The 18895-nt window shown below is 37.2% G+C and overlaps 1 protein-coding gene across 1 annotated transcript in view; it reads left to right on the plus strand.

The window, feature by feature from the left end:
* Positions 1–17263: 17263 nt before the first annotated feature.
* Positions 17264–18895, plus strand: part of LOC108681764 (latrophilin Cirl) — a 55009-nt gene continuing 53377 nt past the window's right edge. Inside the window, exon 1 of the mRNA XM_047884645.1 lies at positions 17264–17387. Within this exon, the coding sequence (XP_047740601.1) occupies positions 17264–17387 (124 nt within the window). The remainder of the gene's footprint in view (positions 17388–18895) is intronic.

An 18895-nucleotide genomic window follows, 5' to 3' on the forward strand; every position in this document is an offset into this window, starting at 1 on the left:
CAGTTTAGCAGATTCAGTAAACTGAATCTGATCTGCAGATTCAGTTTAGAATTTCATCATTCGTCAATTAAAAAGTTTAAATACTATTTTGTATTAAAAATTAACCTTTTATAGCTTTTTATCAGAGCCAACTTGGTGTTATATGTTTTATAAGCCACTTCCGTTGCCTTTTCTATGTCCATAAATCAACGGGTTTCACCGATAATGGATGTTCTGGGTGAATGATGCGACTGCCCTTCCATTGTCTCTGCTTTTACCAACAATAAATTTACTGTCATTCATAGTTCGGATTTTACAGGGATAATCATGTGTTACGAATTTAAATTATCGTACGCATTCGGTAATTGTTTGAATCTTTCAACCACTAAACCTGCATACCGAGCCCCTGGAACCCTAGCTCACCATCATCATCTAATCTATGATCTTTGGAATTTATTAACTTACTTTCAGTCTCTTAAAACATTGTGCTGCTGCCTCAAGTTGGATCTTGCCGATTTTTTTTTTTTCCAGTGTTGTCGACACACATTTGAAGGTCTCTTCAATTTTTCTTTCTCTCTTTGGCCGATCTGAACTTTGATTAAATCAAACTTGCTTATCGGAATTCCCTGTGTTAGGACGGAGCCTTGATTGCCAGCATTCCTACACAAGCTTTATCTTGTTGCTGCAAGTGTCGACCTTGTGGCGTAGTCCACGCATTTAATTCATTGCTACCTCATACGTCTTCACTAAATTCTGAAGCCCTTACTGAAAGTGAAAGCTGCATTCAAATGTGTTGGCGTAGAGTTCATGATTAGAATTGTTTGTTGTGATCGAGGTTTGGAATCACCAAAACATTGAGGCTCAAATTACTATCAATCGCCAATTTATTATTTTTTTTTTGTTTTTCATCTCTCTTGGGCTGCTTATATTGGGTTAAATTTTGTTTTCAATGAATGATTATGCTGAATATATTTGCATATTCTTTTCCTATAGATTAGGGCTCGAAAGGATTGTTTTCGCTATTTATACTTTTACCTATCATTTTCCTTCGGAGAAAAATTGTAGAAAAATAATTCACTTTGCTGCTTTCGTTCCGATATTTTCGAGAGTATGTTACTTGTATTTCGTGGGCAAAGATAACGTTTAGTAGGAGAAGATAACGTTAAGTGGGTGAAGATAACGTTTAGTGTGTGAAAATAACGTTTAGAAGAATTTGTGTATATATGAACATGTCGCAATCCAGCCTCGTTTATTTTTTGTCTTTATGTGAAAAATTACTGAAGACGCTATGTTCATAGCCTCTCGTAGTACTCAATATCTGTTTCATGGAATTAACGGGTTCGATCAAACTACCAAGTCTGTGCAATCGTTGGCTCTTTTTTAGTTTTAAGCCATGGTTCCTTTTTGCTACCGAAGAGCACGCGCGCGTAGGGCCTTTATGCAAATGTCCTAACTCGACACCGCTGCATATCCGCTTGCTAGCTTGTTGCTGTTGTGCTTCTTCTCGTAGGCGCTGCATTTTGTTCCAGTTTCTCGAGTTATACTCACGAATGCAACTGGTATTTCTACCCTCGCATGAATATGCAAATGTCATTCAATAACGTCGCGTGCTTGCTCGTTTCTTAGCGTCAGTGAACTGTTCCTTCGTTGATGACTTTTAGGGCCATTTTCTATTCAGGTGCATGGTTTATGTTGAAGAAATGGTTAATGTGTATTCAAATAAGCCAATAATAGATTTGTTACATTTGGTTTTGATGTTTCTTGTATTGTGTTTCATAACGTGTGCTTTTTCTGTTCGACATGAACTGATATTAAATTATATCATCCTGACTCCGAAAGTCTTTTCTGAAAATATCCTCGTATGTTCACGAAAAATTATGTTTTACATTTTTTAAATAGGTCTCCAATGATAAATTTAGGCAATTTTTCAATCTTAGACTGAGTGTCCCAGCTTCCATCGCATTCACATGCTTTGTGAGCTTGGCGATGATTTTCGAGCGCGATTCGAAGTTAGTCGAGATGTGACGCCAATCGAATTGTCTCGCGTCAGCGCAGCGTACGATTGAGTTTCTGCTTGAAAATACAAACTGCGTTGCTGGTCCAATTGCCTTGTGTTGATCTAAGGTCTGCTCTATGTTTGTACATCATTTTTGTACGGTCACTTCAGCCGGGCTCAAACCAGCCTTTTTAGCAATCGGAAATTTTTGATTAAGTCCACTTTGCCGTTCAAGTTTATAACTTCGTAAGTTAAAATCAACTAGCTTTTCCAATCAAGTTAGTCTCATTTTTTAACTTTCTTTCTAACAATTCAACTTTCCCTTTGCTTCTTGATTGCATCAGCCATGCCGCCCTTCAGTTCAATTACGTATGTACACACTTTCTTAGTTTTTTCATTCGTGTTCATTCTCAATTTACGCTTGTGCTGAACTTATTCGCACTGGAAACCCAAATTCGAGTAGAAATGACATTTTCAGGCGTTGTATGATCACGAGCTATAGTTTCTGGTCTTGCCAGCTTAATTTGATAGTTTTTGTTTATTGCCAAGAAGTTGACACATTGATGAGATGCAAGGTTTATGGGAAGATACAAAATCAGCTATCAAGTTATTACAGTTGCATTGTGATTGAAATTTATGCTCCGAATTGCACGCCTCATTGAGTAATAGGTTTATTCATTTCCTAACATTAGACCCTTTACAGTAAGTTCGCTTTTATCTAATGTACATTTAATTTTATTCTTTTATGTTTAATTGTTACAAACCTTAAGAGCTATTTTCTAAATTAAAATCTCCTTTCCACGCACGGTAAAGCCATGTTAGGTAGCGCGACGCATCTTCATCCTCTAGTGCGTGCAGCCCTGCCGTGCTCCATTAGACTGGAGTGCAATAATCACATTAGCAACTGAATGTGTGTGTGTGCTTTGCGTTCACTTTTCCTTTCTTCACAGCGCTCATTTCTATTAAAAATTATGCCTGAATTACCGATGACTGCGCTATGGATATTGGTCGGCCGTTCCTGAATCGCCTTTGGCCTTTTTAAAAGGAATTTACGACTGCTTCACTGTAATGTATTGAGTCTATCCAGCCGACGACTATGTTGATTGCTTTCTCTATTAAATGGAGAGCTTCACTGTTCTGACATTTAATAACCAAACACAAACGCAATCTATATAAAGGCTTGCAATTGGCATCTTCGAAGGAAGTACACACAAGTTTGAATTAATGTAACTATGCTTGGAGATGTTAGATTTTTATGAGGCTAAATCATTAGTTGCGATTGCCGCTAAACAAAGCCTCCTTGCCGATGTTGTAAGCCTGGTTGTTGCTGAGGCTATGAGTGTTATTTAAAATAATTTTTACTGTAAATACCGATTTAAATGATAATTATATTTAGTCAAATTGGTCACGCGTATACGCGGTGCTGTGCAGCTAACCATGTTTGAAGCAACAAGCTCTCATCTCATAGTGTGACTGTGCTTGCCAACTCGGCAAAAAATTGAGCAGTTTGCCAGCATCTCCCCATTACCCATAAATGGTTGACAAACATTGAATTTTTTACTCTCGCGTATTTAGTGCTCACTCATAATTTTTTAATCGAGTTTTACCTTGCACAACACGCAACGCTCTTGCTCTCCCACTTCCTAGGGTGTCCTCGAGAGCGTCACAACTTTCACTTTCTTGGGACCGAATATTCTTCCTATATCCTTAGTTGATCATCTTCTTTTCTGTTCCCTTTTATCTTATCCCATCGTCATTATATGTTATTGTTTTTCGATTGTAATACCGCTAATGTCGCCTGTGAAGCTTTTTAGCTTATATGGGCATTCACATGGAAGCACTTTGTATTTTTTTCTCGAAATTTTTGCGATTTTCTTGTTATGAATTTTTTTGTATGCTCCTGCGTGAATAAAGAATAAAGAAACTCTGCTGATATTACTCATTTTGATTTTGTTAGTACCATACAGTACTTCTGTTACTAATTTCAGCTTTGATAAAAATTAAACTGTAGAAGTAAGTTTTTTTATTCCTATTTTGTCCTTATTTGTTGATAATCTTATCCTGTTAGTCGTCATTTTGTTAATACATCATTGATAATGTTCTCTATTCACGTTTTGATGAATAAACTTGAAAAAAATTTTCTTTCATTTTAACTGCATTCTAACCACTGCTCTTCATTTCTTTTTCTCCCGTCGATTTGACTCGATTTTTAGATGAGATTTCTAATATTTTTTTTAGATGAATTACAATTCTACATTTTACTTCAAAACAGATTTCCCTGGTCAGTATCATTTTATTTTGTTTGAGCTTCTAATGAACGTGTTTTTCCGCCTTCTTAAGTTGTTCACTTTCCTCGCATTTTATTTTTGGTTCCGACACTCATGGCTTTCAGAGTTGCTGATCATAAAGGCTTTAATATTTATTAACATTAAAGTCTTGAATTAAAATTTATCATTAAAAAAGTTCCACTTCAAGCAGCGAAAACTTGTTTTCCTGTTACGTGATGCGTTAATTTAAATAATAAAATTTCGCTCAAATATTAACGCTTAACATTTTTCATTAAGGATGAATAGGTAGAATTGCTGATCAAAAATTTTATGAACGTCCTAAAAATAAAATTTATTTAAAAATTGTACGCTGCAGATTAACTCCCGTACACTTCATTAATCATTTTCGGTGCCGAGTCAAAATTATACAGAATGAGACAATAGTTAAGTATTTAAGTGGCGGTAACCTCAAGTAGCCATGACCCCAGTTGCCCAAGAAAAATTTCACCCACTTAATTCTACAGTAGCAAAGTTAGGCCTTCTTTATAATGTATTCATTTGCAATATTCGTTTAAGATTATTTTTGATTTAATATCATGTTGATGTTTCTTGCCGTCTACTTGGACAGGATGAACACGAGTGCCCTTGCGGCCTTCATGCACTGGAGTGAACTCTCACATAAAACGTTTCTGTAGCCATTATAAAGTATATAGGAGGCTTACATTGCAGTGAACAATTTGTGTAAGTAAATACACGTTTAACTAGGCTTCTAATTTTATCAAGTTGTGCTGTGTGTTTACATCGTATCTCAACTTGGCTAGTCGTGCGTCAACAGTCAATTTTACTCTATACAACAAAACGAAATTCTTCGTTTTCCATCCTTGTAAAATCAGGCAATTTTATCTGTGGTCGCAACTTTTACCTCAATCATATCCAACTAGTTGTGTCGGAATAAGTTTCCGCTTAAGTTATCAATCTAATTTTGTTAAAATTAATTGCCGTTTCGATAATTCACCTGTATGTATAATTAAATTGCATGTATTGTATATGTGTTGTGCCCTGAAGATATACATGAATGTTTTCGCGTATTGTATTTACATGAATTTTTGCGCGTATTTTAATTCTCAGTAACTTTTAAACGGTCATTATTTACACATTACAAAAATTACATACGTTATTTGATTGATAATTTTGCAATCCACATGTGATTCCATTTCAATGCATGGTCACTGTCCGAGGATTTTTTTTCCAAATTTCAGTCTATTTCTGTGATCCACTTTATTCATATTTGTGTACCTTTGATATTTTCATGCAGCAATTTTCATCGGCAGCTATTTCTTCCTGAACTATGTATTTATTCACTGCAGAAATTATCGTAGAGGCCACCGAATTGTAACCGAGTTGAATATTATCTGAACATTTTAACACTCCATATTACTTTTTAGAAAGCTTTTGACTGATACCGCACTCACGTTCATCTCTAGATGCCGATATCTTATGCACTGCGAGCTCGCAGCTAGAGTAGGGTGGACGGATGTTGTGTTATATCGCTGCCTATCTGTGATTTTTATATGTATTGATATCCATGATTTTTTATTATTATTGTTTGTAGATTTTAGAAGCTCCCGTTTATTATATTTTTTCCTTTCATTCATGAAAATATTCCAAGTAACTGTTGAATGTCAGCATTCACTTAATTGTATGAAACTCCATGCCCTAATTTTTTCTCATCACAGCTCATATGAATATAAATATAAGAATATAATGGAATTATAACAAAGGCTTAGTCATTATCTCTTTTCTAACAAATTAGTCATTATCTCTTTTCTAACAAGAGTTTTGTCCTAGATTTCCCGGCCTTGCAAGTGTACTAATTTACATGTGCCTAATTTGATTGATTCAACTGTCAGTAATGTAATCCTAGAGGCGCTGGAAATTCAATTGAAGTTTGTTTCAAATTTTAGACAAAATTTTCGGAGGTATATAGCCCATGGAATGGGTTTTTTAAAGCGAGTACATTAGGTTCCTTGTATGAAACTTTCTATTAACGATAGATATATTGTACATAATTTGTCTTAGAATTGATCTCCTATAGAATCACTCGCGAAAACGGCGCCCGTTTCATGCACTCGCCAGCTGCCTGTAATGTATGCAGAACCTATTATTCATACCCATTCATTGGGATTATTTACATCGTTGTTAATTTTTATTTTAATCAAATTTGTTGATTTGCTTAATTTTGTCGATCATTCTTTCCTTCCAACTGAGAAGTTTATTTAATACTCTTGAGTTCACCTTGAAGCACATTTCCAGCGTGTGCGTCTCAAAGGAGTCTTGCTATTTCCATTCCTGTCTGGAACTTGAATCCCACTGGAATGTCTCGTCTCAGGAGCTTGCATTTTGATGAGCCAATCCCATTTCCCGTTCAGCGAATTTACATTGCCTTCCAACTGAGAAGTTTATTTAATACTCTTGAGTTCACCTTGAAGCACATTTCCAGCGTGTGCGTCTCAAAGGAGTCTTGCTATTTCCATTCCTGTCTGGAACTTGAATCCCACTGGAATGTCTCGTCTCAGGAGCTTGCATTTTGATGAGCCAATCCCATTTCCCGTTCAGCGAATTTACATTGTGCTCAAAGTGCGGGGATTGTTACGTGTAGTTCTCCTACACCATTGGGAATGATGACAGTTATCACTAATAAATTTGTTTAACCGATAAACAAGAAATTTGGTAGTTATCATATATTTTTCTCTGTTAATACGTACCGTTTTTAGTGTATATTGGATCTAAATCTATATATTTAGATAAAAGTGTTTAATTGTATTTCCCATCCCAACAGCTGCTGTGGTCATCTATATAATGAGTTGCTTAGCCTCCCCTTCTTTTTGTCAAGGCGCTTCATGTCAAAGTTCAAGCAGACCGTAGCTCGTCGGTAAGGCGATTACTCCTTAAGAATTAAGTGTTTGAGCGGACGCTTTTTGTCGCTGTACAAAGCCTGTGCAGTGCAGAGGCTATCGCATAGGAACGTTCAGCACTTCGCAGCTGCAACATTTTGTATGCATTACTCTGTGCTTGCTTGAGATTTGTGGGTGTAGAGGTTCGTTCTCTCATATAATTTTCTTATACTTACAAGTTTTCACGAAGAAAAATTATAGAAACTTCGATGCTGAGACGTGTATCGTAGTATTGTCACGTTGCTAATATGTTTGTGGGTGGTCACAAAAGTTAAAAAAAGTCGCACGAAGAGCCCCTTATCCACTCTTTAAAGTTAATAATTATTCAAAACCTATTTGGCGACTGACCGTCCGTGATTCAACTCAGAATAAGCAGATTCACCTTCACCGCGCTCAATCTAGCCATGAACCGCAACACCGAAGCTCCTCTCCCTTGACTCCTGGAGCGATCGTAATTTGCTGTAATGATCTCGCAAGTTTTACTTCTTTTAAGATGATCATTAGCAAGAGGTCGTGTGTGTGCATTCATGAACGCTTCCGTCTATGAAATATTCTTAGAAGATCTTTGCAAAAGATAAGAAATAATACGTGGCCGTGAAGGCTAGACCTCTTGTGGCATTTAAACGCCCTCCATCATCATCATCATGTATCATGGTGGTCTCCTTGAACGCTATGTAACAATTAGCGTTCGCTAGCTTAATCAAAAGGGCTTTTTATTAGCTTTTGTTGCTTCATTATCCCCATATCAGATAATGGATTCATTTGCGCAGTATACTTGTTTGTCTTCGTTGTTAATTACTTATCTTGGATCTCCTCCACTGTTGGCTGTATTAGGTTTGCTGCTCTTCAGGAGTGCTCAAGACATTGTTGGTTATTTATATGGTTTTCTTTGATTGCCGAGAACTTAAAGTTTGAATTCAATTTATTAATGTTAGTCATTTTGTCTTCCCTGTTGCTGTCATGAGCTTTATTCACGACTGAGTTTTTAGACGAATCTGTTGGCGTCACAGATGAGAAAATCTAATAGAATGAATTATCATGAGTATGAAGGTAATAAATTTATCGTAGTGACCAATTTGTCTTTCTCTTTTAGGCTCATCTGATTTCACCAACGAATCTTAGTGCTGTTGGAGCAATGCGTGGACGAGTGAGATGACCTTCCACAAAAGCGTCCGTATCTTTTCTCCATAATAATAAACTTCACTTGCGCATTCTTCCTCGATCATAAAGTAACCTTGAGCTGGGCTTTTCTCATGCAAATACCCGAAGCTTTTTTTTTTTTCTTTTTTGATCCTCAATTGCGTTTAATCTCCGTCATGTTTCTGAAAACTGCCCCAGGCGGCTTATCTCGAAGCTCAAATATTGCGTGCACCTAGCGCTGATAAATTTGCCTGCTACCGCTAATATTTTATTCTTACCGTTAAATGCAGGCTAAAGATCATGTCGGTTTTCGCTGGGGTCACTTACACGCTCGTCAAATGCTCGTAGAATTTCTTCTCTGTCGCGTACTAGACAAGACCTGGGCATCAATCAGCACAATTAATTGCAGTCTCGTGTACAAATCTTGCATTTGCCGCCCATACAATGCGAGAGGTTTATTGTTAACATTGAATGCATCTAGTCTTACTTGCCTATACCAAGACTTTATCGCCGATCTTTCCTATCAAAGGAAAGAATTTACTGCTCGTTGCAATCGCATGCATTCATTGTATGTTTTGCATGGAGCATGCTTGTCTGTATGTCGCTCTCTTGTGGACATTCAGCTCTGATCTCTTAATATATTATCTTGTGTTTTGTATAGAAGTGAGCGGGATGGGATTGATCTTTATCAGTCTCAAATAATATCCGCGGCTTAAAAATAACCAGTTTGTGTGGAACTTATGGAAGAACTGGAACTATTTTAGTGTAAAATTGATGGCTAACATGTATTGAACTTTGTATCGCTGGCTCTAACAATAACTTATCGTGTTCTTTGTGTAACTATTTTATCTGGTTTTATAAAAGGTCCGAGTTTCCGACTTTACTGTTTTGGTAAATAGACTCGCATTCGGACAATTCGTCTTCGTATCGGTGTTCGCTTTCGTATCATTTGTGTTTGAACATTAACATTTAAGAACTATAAATAATCTCCTCTAAACCATTCTAAATCTATATACATTTCAACCGTTTAAAATCAAAATCAAAATATATTCATAACAATTACTAAGTTTCGGGAAAATATTTTTGTTTGTGGACATAGCTATAATATATCTTGCTAAGTTTTACGTGCTGACTATGTCGAAGTTCATTGAATAATCGAGTACGAAGAATGTGGGACCATGTACGAGTCCACGCTACCTTGACTCTCCCACTCACTTTAGACCATCTTTAGAAACAATGTTTATACACACTCACACTTATAAAGAATGCTCGAGTGCCACGTCAAGTGTGGTTACGTTTAACCTTCTCTCTCTCGCTGTTAATACATCAGTTCCTTCATCAACATGTATGCCTGCCGCTTCCCGGTCAGGCATGTATTTCCCAATGCATATTGTTGAGCTCGTGCAGAAGGGAATGCTCGAGTCGTGGTCATTAGTTTTACATACAGTTTAAAGAAATTGTTGGTGCAATTATTATTCTTTTTGTATGGCAAAAGCCTATTTAATTTTATCTGCTTCGTATGTGAAAGATGTACTGTCGTAACTGTTGATTGTCACAAGTATAAATCCTGAGGAGCGTATAGAAAATTCCGATTATTACTGGTTACGTTTCAAAATCAATGCTTCCGTGAGACTCAACGAAGTACGGCAATTGAAATGAATCAAGCCTAGATCAATTTATCACATATAAATCGCATTGACCACGAGCAATGTGTGGACCGACAAGGTAAAGACACCTGTTCTCAAAAGTAAAACCGGTGAAATAAATCCCGAACTTGCACCAATAAAAGAGAAATACCTGGAATTCTGTTAGCAGGATTTCCTTGAGATATTCCTGCACGCCCCACTCGCTTTTTGGTACAGAATAGCACTGCGTCCTGTCGCTCTTTCACGGATCCAAGCTCACTGCACTGACCCTATTTCGTTCAGTTGCGCAATAAGCTTAAACTTCATCGACCATTTCCGGCTTTCAGGGAAAGTTCTTTCTCGATTGCAAGCTCTTCTTTAACCAGGTCTCGACACTAACGGATTAGTTTCTTTGGGAAATTGTGATTGTTTTGTGCTTTTTTTCCCCCATAAGTCGGTGCATTTAGGATTATATTCAAGTTGGTAAGTTCGAGTGCAGGGTTATGGTACGCAAGCGGGTCGTAAGTTCTACTTCTTTGCCCGATGATTTAAATCATCAATAACATGCTTAAATTTCATTTACATTTGTAAGAATATGATGATTAATTAAAGTAATTATTTTGACATAATTAAAATTATGGGGTCGATTCGAAATATATGTAACGATTATCTTGAATAGGTACCGTACATGACTTAAACTGGAATTATTTTGGATTTTCTTTTTGCGGACGTGCAATGTTCATCAGTATTTGCATCATAGGCGTTTATAGGTGTAAGATAGCAAGAATGTTGCTATTTTGCTGGTAGTCTTATCTCAGTTTCCCTTGGCGGACCGAGTGCTGCTTTCGCCGATATTGGAGGACACCAAACACTTATTTATCCCCGCCCTGCAGCCGACGGGTTGATTTGCTCATGTGTTGATTTTACTCACAATTTACTCATACCGACGAGTTGATTTACTCCATCCCGTTCGGTGTGAGTAAATTTTAGACCTTTACTCTAATGCTCAGTCGTGATCTTTAGCTAAGGTCGTGTATATTCTAAATAATGTTTGCTGCCATTTGTCCATAAAATTGTTCCAAGTTCGGTCCTATGTTCACTAATTTAGAAACCTTCGTGATCGCTCGTGATAATTTTTTAAGTTTTGTAAATGCATAAATTCCGCTATAAATTTTCTTTGTAATAAATATTTGTGTTTTTATGCTGCGCCACGCAAAGGAACGACTCGCTGAGCTGTGGACGATACTGGCGATGTTTTTTAGCTCAATTTAGCTCATCGTATCTGGTTCCGATCTCAGGTATTGGAAAAATATCTCACACTCCCACCAACTGTAAATATCGATCAAATATTCGCTTGGGACCTCAGATATTTACTGTTCCAGGAGAGCTATGGAACTTGGGAGAGGAAGTTGGGTTCAGAGCGCCGATATTTAGTGGCCATCCTTGCTCGTCTCTGAGTTTCGACAAGCCTTTTTATTGATGGTAACGTGTTTTATGTTATTAAAAAAAAGCCATCATATGTTTCCCAGCAAAAATTGTAGTGCAGTTTTCAACCCTTTTCTGACACCGAATTTGGTACAACTAGCATTAACGGCAGTGTGAGATTATGCAATACAATTTATCCGTATAAAAAAGGTTCATTGGCAGTAACGAAGCCGATCCCGAATGTATAAATTTATACGATACAACTACTGGGCGCTAATTATGCAACGGTTTTAATTGACCTTTGATGGACTTAATTTTGACTTAAGATGTTGTCGCAACATATGATTTCTTTCGCCGACTTCTAAAAATCAAGTGTAGAGCAAAGTTAAATCATTTCAGCACAATTTTGTACACTGAAATGTAAAATGGAACTAATTAAGTTTACCTAGATGAAAAACCCCGAGGAAAGTGGGTTTTGTTTGACGCTTAGAATGAATTGTTGCAGAGGTTTTGTACGGCTATAAAGCTTTTTGCACCAACTTCATTAAATTTCTGGCTCTGTTCCGAGAAATCCAGTAAACCGAGAATATTGTGACAGTTTGCTTTGCCGAGTTTGTTTAATAAAGCTAAAAAATTTCATAGGACCAGACCATTGACTCGCGTAGAAAACGGCCATATATGTCGCTTCTTTTTACATTCCGTTTATTTTCTTTGGGCTCTTTTATACTACCAGTCACTTTTTTTAGTTCATTTATGTTTGGATGAAACTCGCATTGTTTTTTCTTAGAAAATATTTATCGGTGAATCGGTCACCAACTAAGATCTAATGTATGACCTTGGATTGTTTGCGTACGGTTATACGCTGTATTCCTAAAGCTTATCTTCACTATCTGTTAATGTCCTTGCCAAATTTTTATCTACGTCTATTCCAGCGGTCAGGAATTCGCGTTGGCATGGACCACCTCAATTCCCGACCCATGTTAACCTTGGAACTTCGGCTGTATGGCATTTTGTGCGAGTTGTTAAGTGCTGCTTCATGTGCTATTAATTTGTTCACAACGAGCGGCATGCAAGCTCTCTAGGCTATTTACTGAGCTGGTAACAGCAGCCGATGCTCTCTTATTTTTCGGCTGCCTTACTAAACCGAAGCTCAATTTTCACCTCCTAAGATAAAAAATTTTGCTAAAACACTGTTTTGTTTGTTTATTATGTATGCAATGGGTGTCATTTTTTCATTGCACCCTGAAATATGGCTCATAAAGGGTAAAAATATGTCAAAAGATGTGGCAAGTGTTGACGGTTTTAAGAATAACAAACGCTGACATTCACAGGTTGTTGCATAAAAATATTTCGATGTTTAAAAAATTCTATGTCCAATTTGTCTAAATATTTGCAGTGTACGTTGTGTTGGCTTTTATTAAGTTTAATAATCGCTCACGTGTTGATATGCTGGTTGTAAAATACGATCTTTTTCTTGAATATTCAATGATGATGTTTTCTACGCTTTTTATGCTTTAACAGAAATGGCTAATTTGGTTTATCGTTAAAACCTTAATTTTAATTTAGTGTCCCCATCTAAATTCAAAGAGTAAGTTAGAAATAATAGCAAACAATTAAGCTTTGTTCATTATATAGGTTTTGTGCGCTTCACATCCTCTGAATGCTCCCTTTTCGTATACCGTATTAGTTTTTTTCGTCGTCTTCGAAACCAACTTCCTGCCATCTCTTTCCTATCTTGCAAAGCAGTTTAACCCAAATATCAATACCACGTATGCCATTCCTTCTATAGGAGTTATCTATTAGTTCATTCTACTTGTTCACATTGACATCATGCATGCTGAACTAAATATACTGTTGCAAGTGATGAAAGCATATTAATGTTTACTTCATTGATCTAATATTCAAACAAATTTTCTCTCTATTTATCTTTTCAGAACATCTCCCTTGGACGACATCTATGGTGAAAAGATTCGCTGTGAATTTTTTTCGACATTATCCAGTGTCTATATTTATAATGCGTTTTATTCATTTCGTATTATTCAATTACATTTTATTCAATACTTGTATTCATAAACATTCTTGACATTCAGTTCACAATTCCGTTGCATTCATTACCCAGTCATGCCTTAAACGAATGACTCTAATAATAACCTCTAAAACACCGATGACGATGCAGCACAAGAATGCAACCGTATTTGTAGCCAAGTACGTTATTCGAAGAAATATCACTATTTATAATAATGAGCCTTATACATTGAGGTTATTTATGAAGGTTTTAGATGCAGCTAGGTTTAACGTTTACAGCATTATTTGTAGTGCGTTAATTTCGCAGGTATTGCATAATATTCACACCTGCATTTTATTATTGTATTTATTTTTTGTGTGAACGAGATAACGGATAATACTGGGCATCTTTGTAAACTATAACTTGAGAGCTATAGGCCATGCAAGCGATCGAAGAGAAGTTTGCAAGGGATTAATGAACAACTGGCCGGTATCTTCGGGCACATTTTATGAACGCTTGTATGAAATTTTTCTCGTTAGGAGAGGCCAGGTGTTAAGAAGCTCGATTAATGGGAGACGTTGACGGATGGAGCTATCGAACTATTGATTGGCGGCCATCCGCCTTTCAGCGGACTGATGGAGAAGATATTTTCTGTAAAATTGTCCGTTAAAAAGAGCGCCAGCGCCTTGCGCCTTGTAAAGGCTACGTCGCCTTGGCCACTTAACGTTCCCCAGAGAAGAAAACGCAGCCTGGAAAATGCCTTCCTCCGTCCAAAGCCCCTTTGAAACTCCTGCAATAATTTAGCTCCGTAACCTGACACCGTCGATAAGTCATTGCGTCGCTCTTGGTTATTTCTACGTTTTTATTGGCGACTTGGCTGCCGTAGAAACATAACGTATTTTATCGTTTGCTCAGTAATATATTTCTCTATTTTTGATTATGCATCATCAGTGAAATTTGGACTACTATGTTAGTAAGCATTTTACATGAAATAATTGTTACGTTCTGCCTATATATGCATTTAAGAAATTCACAATTATGGTAAAAAGCGAAAGGGCATGAAGCTCTCTGCCCTCCGATTTAAACTGAATCTTTCCTTTATGATGACAAAAATAGATATATTGATCTATAGTAGCCTTGAACATGAACACGACTTTCGTGTCTCAGAAATAAAATGTACGAATTGCTTATCTTACAGGCGTCAAATGGTGTAAGCCCTCGCCTACCTGCACCATGCCACAATTAATAAACTAACTTAGCAATAGCAACTGCAGAATTCGGTGTGCTGCAAGCTGAGGCACAAATGCTGGTGCTATTAGCCTCTACTGCTTGGAATTAGCAAACGTCGTTTGAATGAAACTCTGCATTAATTCCATGGTTTTGGATCTCCCTTGTGGTAAATGGCGACTGAATCTCGTATTACTTTTCTTCAATTATAGAATATTGTGCATGTATATGCTGTTTATTTAACCGCTAACCTGGGCTTTTAAATCGTATTATTCCAGCTCATAATGCTCCTGTGGGAAATTAAAATCGTTAATTCAGTCTCTAATTTATTGTTCACTAATGCAGAGGGTCATAATATTAATTGGTCGCAGAGCTACCAGCTCTTGGTCGTCTTGTCCTTGGGTTGCACGGAAGGAAAGGCTTAACATTGATTCAATGCAAAGGTGTCTGATTGCACAAAAAATAAGTCAGACCCTTTTCTGTCGCTACCCGTCTTTTGAATTGCATTACTCGAACAAAGAATAAATCTTGCAAATAGATTACCGTATAGAACCCTAACCTTTAAATCCTTTTCTTCGTGTAATAATAATATGCGCTGCAAGATTTCATCTTCGTCTTTGCATTGTACAGAGAAGTGGCCTTTAGCATTGAACTCGCGGTATCTGTTGGAGACACAACGGCACTAGCGGTCACATCGCATGGCTTGACTAATGCTCGTCTCAGTCACTCGTCCAGCTGTCCCGTATCAAGCTTCTCTACGACGACTGCGTTCATTTTGTATTCCCTAGATGCAACCACGCATTCATCACAGGCTATGCTACCCTTGACTCGCTTCTCAGCCGGAGTTTGAGCTTTCGCTTTCACTCAGGTCTCTGTCTTTTTAAACTGCCCATGCGAATAAATTTTTTCATATTGCATAGTATGCCTCTCTCATTCTCTCTCAATTTAACTTCTATTTGTTTTTATCAAATGTTTATGCCAATATGAGTTATCCACTAACGTCAGTGTTTTTCTATAACCTTAACTGGCGGAGATTTAATCAATTCTGTTTACTTCAACCTGTGAACGTTCGCTAAAGTTACGTAAAACCTTTTCTGTGGATTTTCTTGCAATAAAAGAGATTTTTTTGTAGTGCTTTATCATTGCCTGTTTTTGACGTGTTAGATCGTATACCCACCAAACTTTCTTGTTTGCGAAACCCCTTCTACTCACTATAAACGTCCCTGCTGCTCATTTTTATTGCCGTTTCCCTTCCGCTTTGGGTTAAAAAGTCGCACAATACCGCAAACTTCAACTCGAAGTGGCCGAAATTGCTTTTCTGCTTTGATCTTTTCGATGCCGACCCTCTAATCGGACCCTTGCAGTTGTCACTCACGGCTCCGGCAGCTAGGGCTCTTGAAGCTTAGACCTCTACAGTAAAGTGTCCTTCATCTATCAGATAATAAAACCATTTATTTATCCATAAAAACAGCTATATTGTAATGTAATAACGAAAGTTTGTTCTTAAAAAAACACTGCGTTAAAACAAAACAAAACAAAAAACGTTATCACTGCGATCCCAGAGCATATCGAAAGCAGATTTGTCGTTCAGGAAATCGAATAGTAAGGATTCGAGAAGCAAAGTCTTCCATGGTTGTAAAAAATGAAGCAGACTTCGTGTACTATGGATGTAAATTTCTTGATGTAATCTCTCTTTTTTTGCTTATTAAGTTAAAAAATGAGTGCCATAAAATACTTTGGTTGATTTTATCATCCAGGCTACCTTAATGTAATGCGCTGGTCATCAGCAAGAGTAGATGAGTACCTCTTCACAACCTTTTCGAATGGTTCCAATGAATTTATAAAAATTATTTTGACGCGAAACACGCAAGTCGAAGTACGTCTATGATGCCGTAAAAATTCACTTGAGTTACCTGATGTGTGCCTAAACATCAGGTAACTCAAGTGAAACCCAAGTAGGCACACAAAAAAGTTGATGTGTGAATGCACTTGTTATTCTTCCAGTTGCTGATAGAAGGAAATACAAATCATTCATTCTCAGTTTTTCTTTGTGCGTATAAATTATACGGGTCATAAATCAAGTACCGCGGCTTCCGCTGCAGTTCCAGTTCACTAAATCGCGGCAACATTTTTTTTGAGGAGGGGCTATATTCAGACTTGTGATATTGTGCTGTCGGTTAAATACAGTTCTACATTTCTATTTCTCTGTCGTATAACGCATATAAATAGTTATATGCCTACAAAAGTGCTTGCTGTAGTTATTGAATTGTAATTATTTTAATGAATTTATGAAAGACTCAAAAATGGACTCACCATTTGAATGAAGTAAAAATTCTTTTATTATAAATGCGTTTTTCATGTCTGTTATTTGCCTGAAGTCGAAAAGTTTTCCAAATAATGAGTTTGGGAATCGTTTTCCAAGTGCAATATCGGTCGGGAAAAATTTTGATTCGTAATAAATTATATAAGGAAAGCTCAATGTCCTGTAGAATTATGTAAAATAAATAGTGTCGATGTTTGATTGTTATTCGATATAGTTATCTTCGTATCGAAATTTTACGTCATTTTAAGTGAAATAATGTAAGATTAATTCTTCTTATGAAAAAGCGCCAATAAGAAACGTGACTGACAGCGAGCCTCGCTAAATGCGGATCTCATTGAGGGCGACTCCACTGAGGGCGGACCCCACTGAAGGCGACCCCACTGAGGGCGACCCCACTGAGGACGACCCCACTGAGGGCGACCCCACTGAGGGCGACCCCACTGAGGGCGGACCCCACTGAGGGCGACCCCACTGAGGGCGACCCCACTGAGGGCGGACCCCACTGAGGGCGACCCCACTGCTGTCTCTTATACACATCTAGATGTGTATAAGAGACAGGTTCTACTTCTCTGCACGATGATTTAAATCATCAATAACATGCTTAAATTTCATTTACATTTGTAAGAATATGATGATTAATTAAAGTAATTATTTTGACATAATTAAAATTATGGGGTCGATTCGAAATATATGTAACGATTATCTTGAATAGGTACCGTACATGACTTAAACTGGAATTATTTTGGATTTTCTTTTTGCGGACGTGCAATGTTCATCAGTATTTGCATCATAGGCGTTTATATGTGTAAGGTAGCAAGNGTTCGCATGAACGATGTCAATCGATTGCTTTTAGGCCTCAACGTCCTCTCGTTAGCCTCAGGAAGTTACTATTATTTTCCCAAGGCTGACTTCACAAAGACTTCGTGATGTTTTTCTTTGATGTTTCATCGAAGCATTTGCGCTGCAATTTTCTGGTACAAAATTCCACGTAAAAGTGTGGGCAGAGGTGAGCTTTACTGAACAAAATATAATGAGAAGCATAAAAGCTTTGCGCTGAAAGCGAAAAAAAATTTTGCTCAAAGCGAAAACATTTTGCGAAAAATTTTCATCATGATATGCAGTTGGTTACTTTACTGGGCTACAGGCTATGAAAACTTTTGGGAATTAAAGCTAATAACCTAAGAAAGTATAACTGCTGGTTCACTCGCCTATTTTTATGTGATGTTTATTTAGGAACATCACAAGTGATAGGCTTTATCGTTCTAATTCATCACTTGTGATGAAATCGGGCCATTAATTCCGAGTTTTACGTAATTCTAGAAGAAAAATTTGCTCATATTTATACATATTTTTACTATTTTATTCTCAATAAAGGCTGGTGCGCATTTTTATGGTGCTTTCCAATGGTGCGAGCGGCTTGCATAGTTTACAGCAAGTATCTTCATATATCTTAATAAACTACTTGTTTGCTCTCGGGTTACATTCACTTCCTGTTTATTTGTGCACACAAATATTTGTTCATAATTTCATTCTAAACTCTTTAGTGCGCGCTCTTCACTTTCATGCACGCTTCACGAATTTAGCTGGTTTCATCATTCATTGAATAGGATCGGTATGAGTTCTAATCCTCGTCTGACTTTGATAGGTTCCAGCGAGTCGGTCATAAATTGAGTTACTAGTTTTAATCTTGATCTAGTGTTAGATGCTGGGCCTTTGTGAGAATGAATATTTTAGGTAAAAACTATTGTGTGTATGCTTTGTCACTGTGATGAATTTGACGGCGATGCTTGCTTTACACTGCAGAGAGCAATGCATGTCGCTGGAATATGTTTGTCACTGCCTTGTTTGTGTGCTCTTATTGCGTCGATAAAATCAGTCCCTAGATTCAATCGAGAGCGAAGTTTATTTATTTATGCGCTGCAATATCTTCGTCGTCTTGCGATGAAATTTCAAT

The sequence above is a fragment of the Hyalella azteca genome, unplaced genomic scaffold (assembly GCF_000764305.2).
Source record: "Hyalella azteca isolate HAZT.00-mixed unplaced genomic scaffold, Hazt_2.0.2 contig15776, whole genome shotgun sequence".
Classification (NCBI taxonomy): domain Eukaryota; kingdom Metazoa; phylum Arthropoda; class Malacostraca; order Amphipoda; family Hyalellidae; genus Hyalella; species Hyalella azteca.